Raw genomic sequence first — 21,769 nt, 5'->3', positions numbered from 1 at the left:
TTACAAGTTAAAACGAGGAAAAAGATCAAGGGATGGAAAGAAGCTTAGCCTTCCTGAGGGATCTACAGTTAAGGACAGTCCAAAGCAAAGCATTCATCTAATAAATCTAGTACTATAAATGTATAAAGAGAACACCAAAAACCAGCTTCTGCTAACTGACAGGCAGTGTACTTGGTGTTATTAATGAGCTGAGAAGTTTGCTCAAGATATTTTTAGAAGGAGACAAGTGGAAAATGTATCTCAGCTGTAGCTGCTCAAAGCCATTCATTAGCAAAGTAAAGACTTGTACCCAAGATTAACACTTTTTATTGTTGAGCCAGGACAGAGTACACTGTACAACATGCTTAGTTCCCTTAAACTGTATATGTAATTCCAGATTAGCTAACCTTTCATTAAGAACAGTTTCAGTGACATAAACAGCAACGCTGAACATGAGAAAGAGTGGAGTAGTTTTGGGTGAATGTCACGAATCATTTTTTTTTACCACTTCAGCACTTTGCCTTTCCCGGAATATTACAATTTTGAAAGCATTTTAAAATGTGGTTATTTCATTCTCATGGTAACATCTTTGATAAAAATAGCTTGCACACATCCCAGATCCAAAAAAAGCTTAATTTCCTATTTTGTTTTAGATTGTATGCTGACCTTCACACCTACAGGGTAACGTTGGGTATTCCTTTATCCTTCCTTTTAGAGGTGATCTACTTGCTGTGTAACAGTCACCACAGAGTCTAGTCTTTTCTCTGTACAAATGTTTTCTTCTTATCAAAAATATATCCCTTCCTAGTTACCTTTACATAGGATAGAGGACTAGACAAGCTGGATGGTAATGCTGATAAGGATGCAGTCTAGGACCAAACATTCCAATTCTTTAAACATTTATCCACCATGTAATCCATTTTAATTGCACATAGACTATTCCAGATTCCACAGATTCCACCTGAAGTGAAGTGATTCCAGCTTGGAAAACCTTATGCTGAATTTTGAATGTTTCCCCTGTGTCCACTTTGGTTTGCTCTGGGTTACTCCAAACTTCCCAGAAGCTTGCTGGCAAAATAAGTCTTTAAATAGCATGTGGTTTGCAATGAACTGGCATCCCAACCAGGATGGAATCCTGCTTGAACTCTGTGCTTCTGTTGTAGACTCTACAGGAGTGACCAGTATTCTGATTGGTGGATTGTCTGTTGGTGTTTTGTATCTGCTTTTGTTTTTCTTGCATTTATCTCCAGAAATATACATTAAAAAAGTGGGGTGGATGCTGACACAGTCAGTACTAGAAAATAGACACAGCCTTCACTCGTTTTTCATGTTTTAAGTGTTAAGTGGTCTGTCGTTGTCTTTCAGCCCCCTTCCAGGATACTGTTTCCTCACTGCCAGTCCCCTCTCGGGGAAGACCTCACATTCATCTTTCTTCTTGGATCTTTTCACTTGGTTCTACTGACAAATCACAACTAACACTAGGTGCTTTCGTATTCGCTCCATTACACCCAGTTTCTTACATTCTACAACTTAACTCCTCAGTAATCACCAAGTACTGGAGGTTTTCTCTTCACTCTGTGATGCCCCACTACTCATACTCTTCAACTCTCTGTCTAACTTCATCAGCAGTCAATAGAGCTTTCATATTCACTCCATTACATCTAGTCTCTTATACTCTTTATCTTAACTCTTCATGAATCACCATGGACTAGAGCATTCATATTGTGACTCTGTGACAGCCAATCACAATCGTCACTCAACATTATTCACTTGAACATGACCAGGCACTGGAGTATTCAACTTGATTAACTCTGCATTGCCCAGTTCTGAGGCTTCACTTTAATAAACTCCTCTCTTACTCTTTTATCAACCACAAATTATGGTTTAGAAAAGGAGAAAGAATGCTGACATTTCATGTTTTATTAAGTCTGTTTTGGTGAAGATTTCTCAGACACACTGTTACGTCCCCAATATGGCTTAGTCTAGGGGCGAATGGGGACTGACATATGAGCCAGGGTTTTACGGATGGAAATACACACACAACTACGTGTAGGATGAGGGAAAATGCTAGGAAGTTAAAAAAACACAGGGGTAAGTGAACAACAAAAAAAAACAACTAATGACATTATTCTACAACCCAATTACCCGCTAAACCTGTCTCCCGAGAAAATGGTGGCAAAGCCAAAGAGAAGTCTTCCGCAAGCTATCTTTATATTGAACTAAGCTATAACAGAAAACTAAAAAAAACACAACAATCCCAACCCTACACCACAGCTAAAAAAACAAGTCCTACACATCTCACATTTTCGCTGTCTCTTCTTCTTAAACCTCTCTTCAGACAACCTCTCAGGACATTCCGTACCAGCATTTAAAACTGGACCACTCTCTTCAACCAATCCAGAGAGAGAGAGAGACTTAATTTAGCAACACGCCCACTTGCAAAAATGGATTCCCTCATGGGAGGGGAGTAAAAAAAACGGAATGTAACACAATCAGACATAAAACGAATGAATGCTGAAATAAACAAAATAACATGCCATGTCCTGTCATATAAAGACAACATTGTTTTAAGAAAAAGGGAAAATTAAGGAATTAGGAGAACACATACTACCCTTAGAGATATTCATTCCTAGCACTTGTATAGCCCTTGGCGCTTTTTGAACAATTTAATAGATAAGCATTATTTTTCAAATTTCACCTTGGTTATCATTTACATTTGGATATTTGGTTTGAATTGAAGGCATTAATTTAGATACACACTATAAATATTGTAACCAAGGTTCATACACAATTTTTTTTCCACTTTATCAATACAGCTTGCGCAAGGTTCTGTATCTTATAATCCCGCAAGGAATCACACAGTTGCATAATGGGAGTTTTATTTCTTCCCTTAGTCGCCAAAGAAGGGCTTTTACAAAGAGAGAAACAGCTGCATACCAACAAAGCCACAAGGCAAACATTATATGGTATTCCTGATTGGGTTGGCAACTTGCTTTCAATGTGTGTATCCTTTCTCCTCAGATGAAGTCTAAAGAGGTGGATCAGGGGCTCTTCACTGACAGCTACTGCAAAGTGTGCAGCGCTCAGCTTATCTCCGAATCCCAGAGAGTGGCCCATTATGAGGTGAGGGTACTACCTTTTCTCAGACTTTTGTAAGATTTTTTCTCACACTTTTGCAGGATTGAAGTGACAGTAGGGGCTGAGGCTTTCAAAGGTCCCTCTCACTTTCTTTATGTTTATAGTATAGAAGATGCTAGTTTGTTTTTAAGTTTCTTTCACTGTGGGGCAAGATTTTTAAAACAGCCATACAGGGCAAGAATGATTAAAACAACAATAAACAGGCGTTTCCTGAATCACCATTCTCATTTTCTGTTGGTTGTTGGAAATGAAAAGGGAAGTAATTGCACACAGTAGTATATACCACATTGGAATGTTCAGTTTATTTGTTTTGTGTAAAGTTTTATTCACCTTATAATTTGACATTTTGTTCTTCCACAATATTTTTTTTGTTGAACGTTTTCCATTTCCGAGTGGTATGGTGGCACAGTGCTTTGCATTGCTGTCGTGAAGCCTTGGGGCTCTGGGTTCAGTTCCGGACCTGGGGTGCTACTGTATCTGTATGGGGTTTGTATGTTCTCCCCTTAATTGTGTGGGTTTTTGTTAGGTGCTCCAGTTTCCTCCCTCAGTCCAAAGACATGCTGGTAGGTTAATTGGCTTCTGGGAAAATCGGCCCTGGTTTGAGTGTGTGCAAGTTTGTGTCTCTGCGTGCCCTTGGATGGGCTGGTGTCCTGTCCAGGGTGTAACCCATCTTGTGCCCATTGCTTGCCTGGATAGGCTCTGTTTCCCTGTATTGGATAAAGTGGTTAGAAGATGGATATGTAGAGGGTTTCCAATAGTGATTTGTTTTGAATTGTAGGATACATTTACAATTGGAATTGTAGCAATAAGACTCAGAGTTACTATTCTAATATGCCAACGTCCTTTGAACATTCATTCTATTAACATGCAAGCATCTGCTCAGTAATAATGATTTTAGTGAAAACCTAACTGAAAGTGGGAGGGTTCATTTTCATTGTCTTCTTCCCATCCAAATGAAAAGGAATTCACCTTTCTCTCTTGTGCAGGACACAGATTTAACTTTTAATATGAGGGTGGTTCACACAATTCTGAGAAATATACAAAGGGAGTCAGTAGAAATTCTATTTTAGCTTGTTATAGTCCAAGTTTAAGATAGACAAAATAGCATGTGTACAAATATGTTATGGAATACCCTGTTCCTTAAATTTGCTTATGTGTGCAGAGGTATTCTGAGAGTTATAGCTGGGGCTTCAGGTCAAGTACCAGCAGGTTGCATTCCCATTACTTACATTTATCTTGCATTTACAGTAAGTGACTTCACTCCTAGTGTCAGCTGTGTTTGCCAAGGGTTAATTTGCAATGAATGTCAGACATGGAGGGTTTTGTATTCTCATAATGTGCATAATGCTAATGGAAACATCTTAAACTCTGTGAGTCAATTAAGCTTGCAAAACATTGTAAGCTTTTAATGCTGGATGGTGACAAAAAAGTAATTGCTGTCTCTGAATCCGTCATGCAGAGACATGTTAGAGGTTAGGGTTAGGCCAATGACTGTATTGAATGTCAGTATAGTGTATTATACCATGTCAAATTTATTTTTAGGACAATATATACAGATTATCTTTTGATATACTGTATGTGTAATCACAGAAGTCATTATGGAAGCAGTTGATTTTGATGAGCAGAGCTTTTAATCATTGCCTCAAAGACAGTGAAGGTGCAGTTGAGATTCTTCTGTTTTTCCAAAACGTCTTGTGCTTTTTCTGAACGCAGTTCAGAGCAGTTTTAATAGCCCAGCATATTTCTTTTAAAGAATTAAAAAGGTCAAACTTTTGATTTGTAGAAAAAAGGGTTTCTGCAGCACATCAGTACTTTACTGGTTTGTCAGCTATATTTTTCATTACGATTGTGTCCCTAAAAACTTTTAACAGCACATACAGTGAAGCAGTGAGCTTTTTGTGTCTGTATATCAGTAATTAAGCATTGGAGTCCAATCTATATTTAGGCTTCATCCATCCATTTTTTTGTTATCTTTCACAAATATACAGTAATTAACCCTGTACATGACCTTTAGTACCGTATCTTATCATTAGAAATTTAAATATAAATTAAAACGTGCATATTTTGTTTTCTGTTTCCTGAGCAACAAAAATTGCTCACCTGTCCTTCAAACTGTCCAAAGTATTCATGTTCATAACCTGTGAAACAAAACTAGCTAGCTTAGTTAAATAGCTGGCTGATATAGTTCAAATTAAAATTAAAGATTTACAAACACAGTGCTCAGTCCTTTGTACAATCAACATATTTCTGTGTACCAATCAAGAACCTATATTGATAATGGTTTGTGAGTCTTAGCTTTGAAAAGGTGAACAAATAAAACTGCACTGAAAAGCAGACAGCTCAGTTGCGAACTTACACTGCTTGGTAATTCCTTTCACAGATCAACATCCCAATATAAAAACTACAACTCTGTCTACCCCTAGTTTATCTGATAAACTGCCAATGCCCTGCCTTATCTCTGTTTCTCTGGCATGAGCTGTGACAAATTGAAAATGAGGGAGAAACAAAATAGGAAGTTGTAGCATACAGTAGGCCTTGTCACTGTGCTTTCTCTTTCATCATGGTAATGATTTCAACCTTCAGGGACTGCTGTCTCCTTCTGGTCTTGAAGCGCATGCTGTTCAGGATATATTTGCCTGGTCAATCACTGCTTGCTACAGGTCATGTTCTCTTTACAGTAAAGATTTGTTGTGATTAACAAGCACTTTGCTGAGGAGTAGTTCTTACACCCTAATGCAACTGAAGGCAAATACATGCTAATTTCTATTACTGTATGTGTAATCTCAAGCTACATCTTCCTCCTAATATGATTTGTCTCCTAATTTATTATAGCACCCAGGATTGAGAGAGACAAGCAGAATTTAAAAATAACCATTTGACAAACCTAAATTCTTTCAAGTCAGTTCAACGCATCTAATTCACATCTCTTTCATGTGTAGTTTCCTGCAACTTCAAATCAACATGTGATATGTACAGTTATAGGTATAGTGTACACTTCTACTTGATCTATAGAATGCTTTGCATCTTTAAAAGTTAGATTTCATATACCAGTAGTATGAGCAATCTTTATTTCTTCATCTTAAGTTAAGTTTCTTATGACTGCAATCCTGACAATATGTGCTGTTTCTTACAGTGACCCAAATAGAGGTTAGAGACCTTGTAACTTTCTGTTTCCTAAGCAGTGTACACAGTTTTAAATTCATGTGCACACATTATCTTGGATTCTCATAACTTTTAATTGACAAATTAACCTCTTATGAGGGAATTTATACAAAGCCTTCCAGAAATCTAAATTAATCAGACAAAATGTTTTAGATTGATCAGCTGTCTTTAGTGCTTACTCCAGGTATTTTAGAACATTATACTAGACAATCTTTTTCTAAATGCATACTGGTTTTCTCTCATAATGCCATTATTTGGCAAATATTCTTCTAATGAAGCTTTATTTATAATTTCCATAGCTGTTTAGTTATAGAATATGAAAAGCTGGTCTGTAATTTCTTAGTTCAGCTTTGTCCCCTTTTTAGGAATTGGTGTTACATTTGCAATTCTTCACTCTGAGGGTCCAGCTCCTAAGTTCAGCAGCAACTGAAATATGGTTCGTTAAAGGTCTATGAATAACATCTCTCATTTCCTTAAGTACAACTGGGAAATCACTAGCCATTCTAGTCCTTGTAATGTTTCATTGTTATGCTAAAATTACTACTGGTGGAGTAACCTGGTGTTACAAAGAAATCCATCTTATTTTGCAAAACTTTGTATGACCTATAAAGGCATGGTGGTGCAGTGGCAGGGATTGCTGCTTTGCAATTCTGGGTCCTGAGGTCCCATCTTCAGTTTGTACAGTATGTTCTCTTCGTGTTTGCATTAGTTTTCTCAAGGTGCTCCAGTTTCCTCCCAGGGTCCAAAAACATGCTTGTAGGTTAATTCACCTCTGAGAAAACTGGCCCTGGTGTGAATGTGCCCTGGGATAGAGTGGATGTTTTCTACATTGTGCCCATTGTTTGCCTGGTTAGGCACCGGCTCCCCTGTGACCCTGTATCGAATAAAGCCACTAAAAGATGGATGATGTAATCAAATAATATGTTTACATCTTTTAGTACCAATCACATATTATTTCTCAATCTATTTGTTTCAGTTTTACAGTTTTTTTTCTGATGATGTACTGAAAACATATTTGCAATATTTTAACTTCCACTGCAATGGTCACTTGTATCCATATTTCCTAGTGAATGGAATATCTTTTATGTTGTGCTTTTAGCTCAACTGACATTTTTCTCTTTTTTTCTCTTTTTGGGGTGTTTTAGACAATCTGTAGAACACTTTGATTTTTGATCTGATTTTTTTCTTATTCTCTTGCAAACTTACCAAATTGTTTTATCTCAATGATCATTTCAAGCACACAGATTCATCGTTGCCTAGTGGTCTATCCTTTAAATCATATTGTTCAAGCACAAAGACTTTCTCTGCTTTACAAAATGGATCACTTGGAAGACCTGTGGCGTCCTCCATGCTTGAGTCTCAGATACAGATCTGTGACATTTTATTTAGATTTCAAATCTTATTTTATCTTATTTTAAAACGTGGATCTATCCTGGTACCCTTTCCAAGAACTGAGAAAACACTAATGCAACACATATCAACTTGAATATCAGAGCATATTTATTTTCATACAGATTATGAACTGAATTGTTTAGAATAAATGCTGACCTACTGTGATCTTGAAGTCACCATGTCTAGTGAATGTTAGCATAGATCCAACTTGGTCAAAGCCACTTTGAGGAAAATGTGTAGACCTTTTACAGGACTATGATGTGCCACTTTAGTGTCTGTATAAGTGCCTCCCAGGATGGTTTCGTATATGGTCCCTTGTGCTGGTTAGGAATTTGTTATTCCTCCAACTAACATTTGATTTTTAAATACATTTATTTGAGTTAAGTTAAGAAATATTTTCAGTGCTTCAGTAAGAGTTGGTATCACACAGTAATAACATACAGTAGATTGTCCATGAAGGCAGAAATTAAAAATTAAAGTGACTGCGTAAATCCAAGGCTTGTTTAATGAAGCCTTCAAAAATAAAACTGGTTATAGCTGTAGTTTTGTTTACCTCTCAGGAAACAGCATTGCTTTTCATCCTTATAATCCATTTATAGCAGTGGTTAGGAAACTGTCGAAGGTTTCCCTTGCCAGCCCACATCTTTGATCCGGCAAGCACCCAATCAGTCATTCATTTGGAGGTGCGCACTGCTGTATATTGTGTATACAATTTAAAATAAAAGCACATGGAGAGTCTGGGGTGGAGGGCAAATAGAAAAACATTGAACTGTGTTTTACATTCCATGGTTAAAGAAAAACCAAGCTGTATCCCTGCTCTCATCTTCAAATACTCAACTTCAAAGTTAGAGGACTGACATTTGTTACTCATACACAAAGGATAAGACCATTGGCTTTTGTGGTAGTCGTGTTTGTACAGTAGCTTCTTCTACAAGATTTCGTGTGCTCCTATCTCATCTGCATTAATTACTTGAGATCAAGAAACAAACTGACTGTGACTGGGAGCCCTTGATTAATCTATTCACATGTTTCGTTACTCCAGTGATGGCTGCTGATGCTTAATTGTCGCATTAAATCTGCCTGTCACTCTTGCTTTCAGGCGAGGTGAGGAATGTGGGGAAATGTTTTTGTTCATTTCAACTCCTTGTCAACAACTGTCATCACACTGCATTTACTAATTGTCCTAGATAACTCTTTCTCTTTTTCCCATCACTTAAGTTATGCTTTTTCACACTCTAAGTTTTTAATATAATACACATACAACTATAAAAGAAAAACCCATTTTACTGCCTCTAGTATGTTTTTTTATGTGCTGTTGGTAGATTATTATATACATTGTCAAAAACAGAAAATGCAAAGTATTAGGATCATCAGTGTGATTTTATTCACACTCTGAAATGAGTGTACTGGGAAGCCTTTAAAGACAGGTTTACTTGGGAGGCTTTGCATTTAAATTTACACCTAAGATGTTCTCCAACTGGTTTTTAATTAACTTTCATTAATTGCAAGTGTTCCTCGATCGTCATGTGAAAGAGAGAATTAACAAGGCTCCCACTGTGCTGTTAAAGCTGTGAGTACCTCAGCAGGATCTCTTCAGACACTAACAAAGCTTTAGCTTCAGAAAAATGTTTGAAAAGCACAGATTTGCACAAAAGTGACCTGGGAATGGACAAAGCACAACGGTAGGCATTATAATCATTTATGCAAAATTTAAAAACAACAATTTTAAGCACCTTTAATCATTAATTAATTCCTAGATGTTTTTTTTGTTTCTTATTCATTATTTTATTCACATCTATTTTAAAAATGAAAAAAATTAACAGATTTGAGTGGTCATCCATTCTTATGTCACAAAGTCTTGTATATTGTTTTATCTGACTGCTTCACATAATGTTGTGTTACCACTAAAGTTGTTTTGGTGTACATAAAGACAGCATCTTTCTGGTAGAACTGCATTGATGGTGACAGTAAAATATCATATTAATGAATATCATATTAATAGGATGAGGAAGAACACACAAAGAAAACTGTAATCAAAGATCCTCTGTATCCTATTTCTACCTCCTCAGATGAAAGCTTTAAGATTTAAACATCATAAACTGTGGTTAATCGTTTGATTTTTGCAGGTTTTAATTTCAATACACAGTTAAGGCAGCCCACAGTATTTTAAAGGATAAGGCAATGATCTGACAGAAGAATTGGTTTAAAAATTGTCCTTTGTTAAATATATTATAATATTCACCCTAAAAGTTTCACAAAAGCTAAAATCTCTGGATCACAGTTTTGATCACAGTGTTTCAAGTTCTGCGGTGTAAGTTATTATTATTCATTATTTAAAAAAGTACAATTTACAGATGTGAAAAGTCCTGATGCAGAATCACATATACGTGTTCATTTTCATTTAGGTTCTATGTGATATATGAGGATAATTGCGAGCTTACAGCATCTGCGAGATGCTGTAAGTAGAAGAATATAATTGAATTTGTTTTTCTTTAATCCTAATTTTTATTGAAAAAAATCTGATTCCTGATCAACATTTCCTCCCTAAGAGATCTAAGACCAAACTATAGCTTAGTCCAAATCTAACACCAGCATTCTATGAAAATTACCTTCTAAAAAGATGGCAGATAACTGGCTCAGGTGGTCAGAGAATACTGTAGGTACTGTATGGTCCTAAAGTCCAGAGGTTGGTGACTTGAGTCTGAACTGAATTCCTCACAATTAACATGTGGCCAGGGATTCCTGCCTTACCTGTGTACAGTCAGCTGTCTGGGAGTTTGCACATTATGTCACCGAGAACTGAATCAGCTCCTTGTCCAAGAGCTTGTAGCACTCCCTTAGCTCTGCTATACATGCTCTGGAGTTACATGGTGAAAGGAAGTATAATACAAGTATAATACTTGGCAGTTTGGTTTGGAAAACATGTACATATACTTTATATTCCTCCCATACCACTGATATTGCTGGGTTGAGGCTTTCCTTTTTTTCTCATTTCTGTGGATTTTAAATGTGATCAATTACCCACACAATCTGTAGGGAATTTCCCTTCACAGTTAACTAATGGCAGAGGCTAGATGTGAACTACGGTTCTCTATCTTTAGAGCTCAATGTGCACAGTGACCTTTGGCCATCGCATTATTTGACAGATCTAATGGTTAAATCCAGCACTGATAAAACAGAGAATGATTTATAAGAATTATTCTGTTGTAAGAGCAAGCATCAAATTTCAAAAGCAACAAAATAGTTTAAGATTAATAATCAAGATTTCTTCTTAGATTTCAGCAAGATTTAATTTCTCTGTGTTTCCTGGTTTTGGTTTGGCTTAGACATTTGGAAATAAGACAAAATTGAAAAGGCTGTAATATCCCTTAGATTAATTTAACATGCTGAGCTTTACATCCTGCTTGTGGAATTTAGTGGTGCAAGCACTGACAATACTGGAGAGGACAGAGAATGATAACAGCAGCATTTGGCACTATCAGAAATGTTCCCTTGAATATTTTTGAAGTGCAGTAATGAACACAGTTTAAAGCACTTAAGTGACGCACACATTTAGAGCACACAACTGATTTAACCACATTGTGAGACAGAATGGATTATGTGACCACTCTGTGCTGTACAGTATGTCTTAATTTCTTAAATCTTCTGATACAGAGCCCATGTAATGCATATGTAATAACCAGTATAATATGAGTTAAACTAATTTGAATTGAATACTTTTCTAGCTGTTTTACAGCATTGATAAAGACATTAAAAATATTAAAAGAGACAGACCTTTAGAAACTACTTGTAACGAACAGTTCTTTCCGGACCCTATGCGGACGACACAGTCCGACGGAGTGGGGAAACACTAGGGAAATGTCATGCAGGAAAACGGGGCAGAAGACAGGGGGCGTGTCCAAGGTGCGCTGGTGCACGGGGGAGGTGTGGCCGAGGCGAACGATCCAAGAGTAATCCATAGAGTATCCAAAACGCAAGGGTAAGTCCAAAACCAGGAGATCCATCCGACGAAGGAATTAAAAACCACGAAGGCCGGGTCGGAACCGGCGGACGGGGAACAGGAACGGGAACCGAGATTAAAACCTTAACGGGACCAGGCGCTTCCTGGTCCCGGACTCGCACGATACGGAAATCAGATGCAGAGCCCGGAAGAGCGTCAGCGCCTGGCTTATAAGGTGGGCAGGGAATAGGGCGCAGGTGCATGGAATGAAGTCTTTAGTGAAAGGGCTGGAGCACCCTTAAGGAGGGGGGACTATAGTCGTGACACTACTTTATTTTGTCAAATGTCATTTTGCAGTGTACAACCTTACTTTGTTAGAAATGTATATAGTAAATTTAAAACTGTTATAACAAAGTTCATAAAAATGCATATCAAGACATACAGTATTTGAACTTACAGAAATATGTTTTATTTATACTTTTCTGTACTTGTTGTATTGCTATCCATTCTAATGTGGTTTAAAAGTTTTTTTCATGTTTTCCATTTTCAGATTTCTATGGTATTCTATTTTAGTTTTCTATTTAGTCCTCAGCTTCTAGAATTCATTTTAAAGTTTAATTTGCAACTTTAATTTGCACCACATAAAGGAGTTTTAATAAATTACCTTTAAGCTGATTAGGAGGCAATGTTAGTCAGTTTGAAGCTTTCCACAGTGACAGTAAAGCTCGTCATGTTTGTGAAGGCTTTTGTGAAGTTTGCTATGGTAGCTAGTCAGTCATATAAATTTTGTCTGAAATGTTCTACTAATAAAGAGTAACTATATATACTATTAGCTATAATTATACTAGTATAATAATGAAAATATGAAATATGATTTGTAACATTTAAGGACATACTGTCACAACATTGATTTTGTTTGACACCTTTTCTATTTTGCAAATGCAGTCTGATTAAGGAGAACAAGTACATTAAAAATTATAGCTTGGGAGCATTTAATTTAAAATGGGGGGCACAGACTATGACTTTATTTCAGTATGAGTTTATTTCAGTACTGTACATACTGAAATAAAGCTATGGTAAATTTGACATGTTTCCTTATATTTTATATTACAACAACTCCACTGTTGAGATATATGTAAATATGCTTTATTATTTTGTTTGGACCAGTAAAGCTACAGTATATTAAAATTATGTTGGCCACAGTTTTTTGATGATGCATTTGATACTATTGTATTTGCATTTACCGTATGTTTACTATGCTTTTACTTTTTGTTAGAAACATCTCAATTTGAAAGTTCAGAAACATACAGGGCAGATTTTTATAGCATTTATATTTATCATTTCCATTTTTTACAATACATACAGGGCTTTGTAGGAGAAATAGAAATCAGTAGTTAGTCAGAGCATACCCATACTGCATTGTGCAGTATATGCAGTAGTACCTCACTTTCCAGGGTTTGTCACAGGAATCCCAAACACTACCAGGTACCAAATGAACAGTCAGTGATGTGGGGATTTTGAGGCTCTTGATGTCACTGTAATAGTTTTATTTTAAGGCTATGAGAGCAATTACATTCAGTAATTTAAGTGACTAGCATGTATCATTGTGATTGACACATGTCCTGGTACTGTACCTCTAAGTGCGCAATCTGCACAGTCTAGACAAGTGCAAAACCCACTACTATAAAATACTGGTCCTGTGAGGTTGGCAGGTTTGAACACTCTTGAGAGACCTGTGAAGTGACATTAACCATTTCATTTTGTGACTATGATATGAATCATATATTAATTTCAAATTAAATAATGCTCAATGCCTTTTCAATGTGAAATGGCTATTGACCTCAGCTCTTTATGTGGTGTCATGTCTTGTTCAAATGAATGTTGAAACAAGTGTTAACTCAATCCATTTCCTGTTTAGGTAATATAATAAAGTCATTTTTCTTTGTTATTGTTTCTGTCAACACTTTCATTTGTCATTCTCACAATCTTGCTATTTGTTCAATGCTAATCAAAAATAATAAGCAGCTTGTAACAGCTTTTTAATATGCAGTTGCATTCCATGTTAATATTAAATTATTCCATCTAAATTAAAGTATTGCTGAAATGTATCACAAATATATCTGTACAATAACTGGGTCAGTATGCACAAGATGCAAAACAGCTTTTGCTTACTGTCTACCTAAATTAACACATAATTGCTAACTACTGATTAGCAATTATGCTTTGTACTGTACTTTACTACAGTGCTGTGTTCTTCCTTGCTGTCCCCTCGATTGTTTAAATTTAAGCTGATGGAAAACCATAAATTCCCCTAACTTTGTCAGAGTAATGTGTGTCTTAATGAGTCAATGTGAAGTTTACAAAAGTGGATTACAATGATGCAGTGTGGCCATGCAGCAAATGAGAATCGATGTGTCCTGGAATGACAGAAAAGTGTTTTAGCCATTTCTTCCCCTTTAAATTCAGATCCTTAAAAAAGTTAGCTTCTTCCATTTAATGACAACAGAGTATTTTTCTTCCATGCAGCACATCTGTAAAAGTCTCCACGCAATATGTCAAGCCATATTGTTATTTAAGTGTTCATATACCTTTGTCTTCTTATGATCTAGGTTGTTAAAAAGCCTTTTTAGCCAGTAAACTCAGAATTTATTACAGGAGACATGGAAATGGTTCATAGAATGTCCTATATAATATTCATAAAGCAGAATAAAGGTTCAAGGAATCGTGCATTTCAGGGAGTCAAAAATATCTTCAACTGTAGAACATTTTGATCCATTTTGTGGATATGTAAGGTACAAGCTCTTCTGCAAATTGGTAAAACTGGCAAATCTAAATTTAAGTAAAACCAGAATTCAGTCTTCTGGGGGTATAGAGCTGGTAATAAGTAAACTTAAAAGGGTAGATGTTATGTTAGTGACTACGTTAAAAAGCACACTGTAGCATTTTTAAAATGAGTTAATAGATTATGTTTATACTGTTATATGCTTGAAATGTAATGGTAAAACAAAGTCACACACCTTTAAATTAGACACAGTTACTTAAAAAAATAAAAGTCAAAATGAAGCATTTCATTGTTTAGCAATGTACTGTATATACTGTAACATGAAATATTCAGAGGTCTTGATATAATATAGTACACGAAGCAGCTCTATATATTTAACTTTACTAGTTTACAGGAAATATATATACAGTATGCATCTAATCACAAGTGCAACACAAATGTCTTCTTTGGTATCATTTTGTGCAAGAGGTGTCAAAAGTCAAAAAATAAAATTTTTATAAAAGGTAGAAAATGGTTCACACAGGATGGAGAGACAATGATTCTGTACATTCTAGGCATTAATGAATTATTAATATTTGAATAGTGTACAGGCAGCACTACTACAGTTTGTTTCTTGAAATAGATAACAGCATGCTTAATTAGCATAGCCCCAGGTAAACCTATGTATTTGCTGCTCCAATACATTTCATTGTATAATATGTAGTGTACTGTGTTTTGTGGCTTTATTCTTTGTCACATGATATTCCTTTAAACTTGCCTTTGCCTGATTTTGTTTCCCAGTTAATAACACTAAAACTCTGCTCATTATGAAACTGTCACGATCGTTACTCCTCCTCTTAAGGGCGCTCCAGCCCTTCCTCGTTCTGTCCCATTCCCCCCACCTGTTCCTCATTCCAGCCCCTCTTTAGTTCCACCTTTAAAGCCAGACGCAGGCATTTGCCCGGCGCTTCTCATTGAATCCCGTTTCGTGAGAGCCCGGGGTCCTGCTGCGTCTGGCTCCGTTATGGTTTTAGTTTCCTGTTCCTGATTCCCTGTCCCACCGGTCCAGACCCGGTTCTGGTTTTTAATTGCTTTGGATGGATCCCCTGGTCTTGGACTCTGCCTCCTATTTTGGATTTCCCTTTTGGATTTATGCTTGGATTGTTTGCACCGGACTCACTTCCCCTGGACACCTGCTCACCTCGGACACTCCCCCCTGTCTCCTGACCCGCTCCTGCATGATATTTTTCCCTGTTGTTTCTTTACCTTCCGGATCGTGTCGTCCGCATAGGGCCCGGAAAGAACTGTTCCTGACTGTTCCTAAACAAATCCAAAGCTGTTTTGCACTAATCTTCACTGCCGTTGAATGCCCTCCTTCATCAGTCCTTCAGGCAGTGTTTACAGGCGACTCTGATCATTTAACCCAAAGCCTTTTCTCCTGTATTTTAGTCCTGCAGTTTACCAACTGATACATCTATGATGATGCTTGCTTTTTTTCCACCAGATGGTGAATACAATTTCCAACTATGTTCTTTTCAAGTGAAATGAGGTGTAGTTGATTTACAATCACAACTCTGATATTTGAATAATTATCAGTAATAATGATAAAAAAGCATCTAACACAGAGAGGTAAAGAATATGATTAGCTGAGCTGTCTAGTGAAGACAAGAAGACTGTTAGGTACATTTTAAAGGTATATCACTGGAAAATAAACAACCATGAAAGGGTATAAACTATATATTACATGAGTTTTGTACATTGTTAGAATTGTAATTAATATTGGAGGGTTTCTTCAACAAAAAAAAGATATTGCTCATGTGGGGTATAGCAAAACCTGCTGTAATGAGACTTTAACTCTACATGGCCTCATCTGCTAATGCAAATTACAGCACTTCTTAAATCAACAGGAATAACTCAAAATGAATTGGAAAATAGACCAACCAACATGCTTATCTTGGCAAACAAAGCGTGACTGGGTCTTTAAGTAATGAGCCTTGTAAGATGCTGTTCAGATCCATCTGTGCAGTTTATTCCTGCTGGATATCTGGAAGGTAAAGTGGCTTGTGAAGTCTGGCGTTATTACAGTTCCGTAATGACTGTTAGAGGAAGAACAGATTGTTCACTGGACTTCACGAGAGCGCTCTTGCAAATAAAGATCATATTGCTTGTCTCCTCCTGCTCTTGTTTATTTCTTTCAGAGCTATATGCTTGCCAGGTTTTGCTCTGGGGTTGAAACAGGATCCTTCCATGTGTTGGTATTGTTTTTGATAGTGGATTTTAAGTTTAATGTAAATTTCCAAGTTAAAGTTTCAAGTTCAAAGCTTTCACTAATTTCGCTTGCCACACCTATCATTAGCAACTTGAATCAATCTCAGAGAATTGCTGGCATGCATTTTTGAGTCACTGAACTCCAAAAACATTTTTCCTTTTCAAGATTTTTGTGCTCCGAACAAACTCATTTCTCTTTTGAACACTTTGCATATGCTAGAATTGAAAAGTATTACGGTATATGTTAATTTATATTTCATGTGTCACCCTCAAACAATGGCTGATGAAAATGCACCAGTTTTAGAACAACTGCCATCAATTTTGCAGCTGCACCTATGTTTGAATGAGTGCTATTCTGGAAGTTCACCCTGTGACAAATCCATTCAATGTGGCGGGTGTGATGCTTCATGCAGGTCTGGTGTTTCTCAGGAACAGTGGTGATGATTGTCGTTCCCAAGACAGATGAGTTTGCATATTTTAGAAATCATTCAGAAATATACACTGCATCCAATACTAATCACAATACACAGGATATAAAAACACATGTGAAAACTGACAAGTATTTTTTTTTTCTTACAGTGACTACAAGCCTTAAATGATTTGACTTGGGAATGTGTTATTTTTAGAAGAGTTTTAATATCTCTATGTACCCATAATCCCTGTTAGAACCTTAAGGCAAGTAGAAGTTAGTATACCTGTTATCTGAAGTACGTTTTTTCAGTGATTTACAGTAAGTGCTGAAATCTTATGATTTCCCTCTCTGTATATGTTTATTGCAGTTGTTAAAACCTTTGATACAGGGTGGTACCCTTATTTACGAATTATCTAATTATGAAGTATCTGGAGTGTAGTAAAATGTCACTGTGTACAAAACATATTTGTGATTACTGAGTGAAAAATGGATAGCCTTAAATAAATCAAGTGGACAATTAGGAAGTGTCTATATATATTTTTTTAATCATTCTGATGGGTTTTATTTGTTCAAGGTTCTACTGTTGGTGCTAGTTATGTTTTTTTCTCCTTTATAAAAGTAGTTGTGTACATGAACAGTTGTCTCAGTTCATTATGGCATCTATCATTCAATGTCTGGAAAAAAGGTCCCACAAAAGAGAGACATGCACTTTTCTAAAACATTACTAACTTGTTGTTACTACCTGTTGGTACACTCTGTAGCATTAATCTCCTTCTTTACATGAAATAGCCTGCCCATTGCATAGCTGGGCACTGAAAAGCAGCATGTCAAAAAGGATTTGCGAAAAATCCTTCGCCTCTTAAAGACAATATGAATCGTGCTAAACAGCAATGAACTCTTCGGCACGTCTCTAGTCTCTGGCGTTTGAATGCTAACTTACACTGCTTTGCTTGAGACAGTGTCATTTGAATCACTTTGTGGCTTTGAATTTATAAAGATAGTCTCAATTTTAGATGTATTAAATTAAGAAGTCCATTCTTTTGATCTTAAAAAACTGCAATTTCAGCTTTGTGTTATGGCCTTGTAGATTGGTGTGTCTTTGTCCATTACCTTAAGACAAGGGTCGTGTTTTTATGTATTCACTTGGTTATATAGCACATTTCTTATGCCCCATTCTTTCTGCCTTTTCTTAGATGTAAAATTGCTTCAAATGTAGTTTGGCTGAGGTGTCAAAGATAAATTAGCAGCTGTGTGATATTTTTTTAATTTCTTATTAGGTGACCATAACATTCTTAAAGTACATTTAACACAGTGCACTTTCACTATTTAACTACTGTATTGTCAATCTATCAATGAGTACTCCTTTACCCAGTAAGTTACTGTACTCGACTCTTGTCAACACATTCCAGTAACCCATTGCACGTGGTTACAGTGGTGTTTGAGACTTTAAAGTATCCATCAGCTGTACAACTCAGTGTTTTAGTATTACAGTGCCAAGTTAAGAAACACAATCAGAAAACATTTTATGTCTAGATTCTATGGAAAATAAGAGGTCTAAATTAAATTAACTGCCACCAGAATCACATTGCACATCCAGACTTGAGCGAGTGTATACATTTGAAAGTATGAAACAGTCTAATCAATGGTACCATCCTTAGGGCACCTTACAATCATGGTAAAGACGAGATTAGGAGAATGTTACACTCATAAGAACAATAAGAACAATTACAATCGAGAGTAGGTCATTTGGCCCATCCAGGATGTATCTTGCCTTGAGCTCTCCAATGAACATGTATTTGATGAAGTGGCTAAAAATGGAATGGATAAATACATTTTAATAAGTGAGCTCATTCATAGCCTGTGTTTGTTCCTGCCACGAACATTGTATTTGAAAATAAGGAATGAAAACTCTGCTACATTTTTAATCCATGGATTTCCAGAAAGAAAGTAACCAGGGTATTATTTTAACAACATGTCTGGATACCTTGTTTAAAATGTGTTTTCATAACAAATAATACTTTAGGGGTCTTCCTTGATTTCCATCAACCATTTCATTTGTTCAGCGTTCCAAAAACTCTTCGGATATTGCTCCAAAACCTATTCAGTGAATATCCTTTCTTCTTTTTTTCTTCTAGAGCCGAAAACATGCAAATAAAGTTCGCTTGTATTACATGCTGCATCCGATAGATGGAGGATGTCCGGCCAAGAAACTCAGGACAGACAATGTAAGCAAATGTATTTCTTTACATGATCTCTTGCATAAGTATATACTGTAATACAGTATGTGTGTATTAATATTAAGAAAACAAAATTTAATTTATGAGCTCTTTTTAAGAAACCTTAATCCCCTCACAGCAGTACACATACTATACACAAACCGAAGTGAAAAGAAAATGAAAACGCATCACTAAATAGCCCAATTAAGATAGAAAATCTTGTTGCGAGTTCCTCTTCCTCAGATGTTGTGCAGGACAAGAAAAGAATCTGCTGCCAAGTGAAGCCTGTTCCTCTTCAGGACTATGACCAGGAAAAACAAAGTCCTTAGGCAGTGTGCAATTACTGTACATAGGGTAGGAGTTATTGTCACGCCCTCTATAGCTAGAGGGTGCTCCTAGTCTGTCCTGTCCCTAGTTTCCTGTTCTTTGTTTGTCCTTTCGGTGTGTCTCGGTCTGGGGCTATATATTTCTGGGTCACGCTTTCCTCCTCGCTCAGCATTGGGGATTCGGATGTCCTGAGACCCACCTAGCACCAGGTCGCCCCACGTCTGTGGCCTGAGGGCATAGGTTTCTATACGGCATTTCCTGAGCAGCTGAGCCTGGGCTAATCCCCGTCCCGCCACTACGTATAGGGTCTCTCCTGCCATTCCACGGTTCGTCCCTTCCGACATCCATGACAGTTATATTATGATGCAGAGTAGCTTTAGTTGGCTCATAACCTGCAGAGTTCTGTCCATATTGTAGTTTAATTACCACCTTAGTAGTTACCTCAGAAAGTAAGATGATGCAGTAGTCTAATCCTAGTGAAACAGGGCAGAAATATTTCAGCAGCAAATAGAGTAAAGGCCCTAACTGAGCATTGTTCTACATATGGAAAAAGGTACCCTTGTGACATTCATGATGTCCACTATCTTTCATCAAGGCTTTATCTTCAACAACAACAACAATGAAGTCACCAACTTTGCAAAGCTGATGCTCAGGCCTATAAGTGTTGCCTCAGTCTTGTCACAAGATTCACTTCAGAAAACTATCTTGCATCCATATCTTAATGTCAGACACATGAAAAATCCAGAAACCAAAAGAGTAGTGTCTCATTTAGTCAGCAAATAAATCTGAGTGTCATCATTATTACACTGAAACCCAAGTCCCTGATGGTTAATGATCAGACCAGATGATCAGAGGTAACATGTAAACACTAGATAATAAAGGTCTCAGCACAAAGGAGTCATTCAAGATTTTTTTACTGCCTTCTGGTAGCCAAATAAGACACAACTGAATGCGGGAAGGACTAGCTATATGGTTTATGCTGTAATTGACATATCAAAAGCTGCACTCAAGTCCAGAAGGAGATGAGTATTGAGTGACTCAGAGGCAGATCCCATAAGTATGCTTTGAAGTTTCATCCAAGTAATGAAAGAACACTATTTTTCAGTTGAAGACAATATATCCACTTAAGATTTTTGTATAAGTTGTCATAAAAGATTTGGAAAAAATATATATTCTTTGTTATTAGAATGGATGAACTATTTATATACAGAGCAATTATTAAATGCCTGGATCAGAAACCATTTTCTATAAATGGTAGGAATGGTATTGGTCAACAGTTTAAAAGTCGAATGCTATAAAAATGTTTTTGAAAATAATGGAACAAAAAATATTCTGATAGCCAGTTACTATCAAATGTACAATCTGGGCAAATACAGCCTTTTGTGACCTAAACTACATTCAGGAGTGTACTGTATTCTATTTATAGACCCTTGAACTTTTCAGAAAATCAAATCAAATAATAGTTGTCAAAATTTGTTTTTGACAAGTGAAAAGAGCATAATGTGAATACATCTTATTCCTTTAATCTTTTGAGATTCTCTCTGACAGCAGCAATTCAGCAATTATGTACCACTGCCATTTCTTGGTAAATAACTGCAAAATAATAAAAGTCTATCCTGTCTAAGGATTATTCAGGAGAACAAGGATGCAAGTGGTCTTTGTTAGAAAATATACATTTTAATTAAATAGATCTTGCATGAAGGTTAAATCTGGGAGATGTTGTGCAATTCAAAAGATGAGTCATTATGACTTTTCTTGTCTCACCTTGTGTTCTAAGCACTGATGTTTCCAGAGCTGAAAGGCCATGATTTGCATTGGTGGTCTGCGGTCTTCATATACAGTATGTATTTCAGTAGTGATCGAGACTAGTAAAGCAAAGGGCCCTCAAGTCTGGGGTGTACCCCAAAAGCAGTCTACTACAATTGATAGTTGTAAGCAAGTTTCATTTCGTGTTAAAATTTAAAAAAGATCATGGTAAACAGTAAGGAGGATCTCTTGTTTGTCTAGGTTAAAGGGAACTTCATTCCCAATTTGTCAGACAGGTTATTCAATCTCAATAGCAAAATAAATTCATTGACGTTATAGAAAAATGAACAAATTTCAAATTAATCACAAAATCATGAACTGCATGAAACTACTGTAAGTAACCTTGTTGTCACAAACTCTCATTTGAG

At 36.5% G+C, this 21,769-nt stretch overlaps 1 protein-coding gene across 4 annotated transcripts in view; it reads left to right on the top strand.

Annotated features, from left to right (window-relative positions):
• The window catches only part of zmat4b (zinc finger, matrin-type 4b), a 127,365-nt gene that overhangs the window by 30,025 nt on the left and 75,571 nt on the right, over positions 1-21,769 (top strand). For 3 of the 4 annotated variants that reach the window (XR_015935303.1, XM_088624481.1, XM_088624482.1), the window contains 2 exons: positions 3,001-3,102; positions 19,188-19,277. Coding sequence is in view for 3 of the 4 variants with exons in the window: in XM_088624481.1 (XP_088480607.1) it covers positions 3,001-3,102; positions 19,188-19,277 (192 nt within the window). In the remaining variant the exon portion in view is untranslated. The remainder of the gene's footprint in view (positions 1-3,000; positions 3,103-19,187; positions 19,278-21,769) is intronic. The other variant, XM_088624483.1, reaches the window with a different exon arrangement.

The sequence above is a fragment of the Lepisosteus platostomus genome, chromosome 3, assembly GCF_059453375.1.
Source record: "Lepisosteus platostomus isolate fLepPlt1 chromosome 3, fLepPlt1.hap1, whole genome shotgun sequence".
Taxonomy (NCBI): domain Eukaryota; kingdom Metazoa; phylum Chordata; class Actinopteri; order Semionotiformes; family Lepisosteidae; genus Lepisosteus; species Lepisosteus platostomus.
The sequence above is the reverse complement of the archived record's forward strand: the minus strand, read 5'-3'. Positions and strand labels throughout refer to the sequence as shown.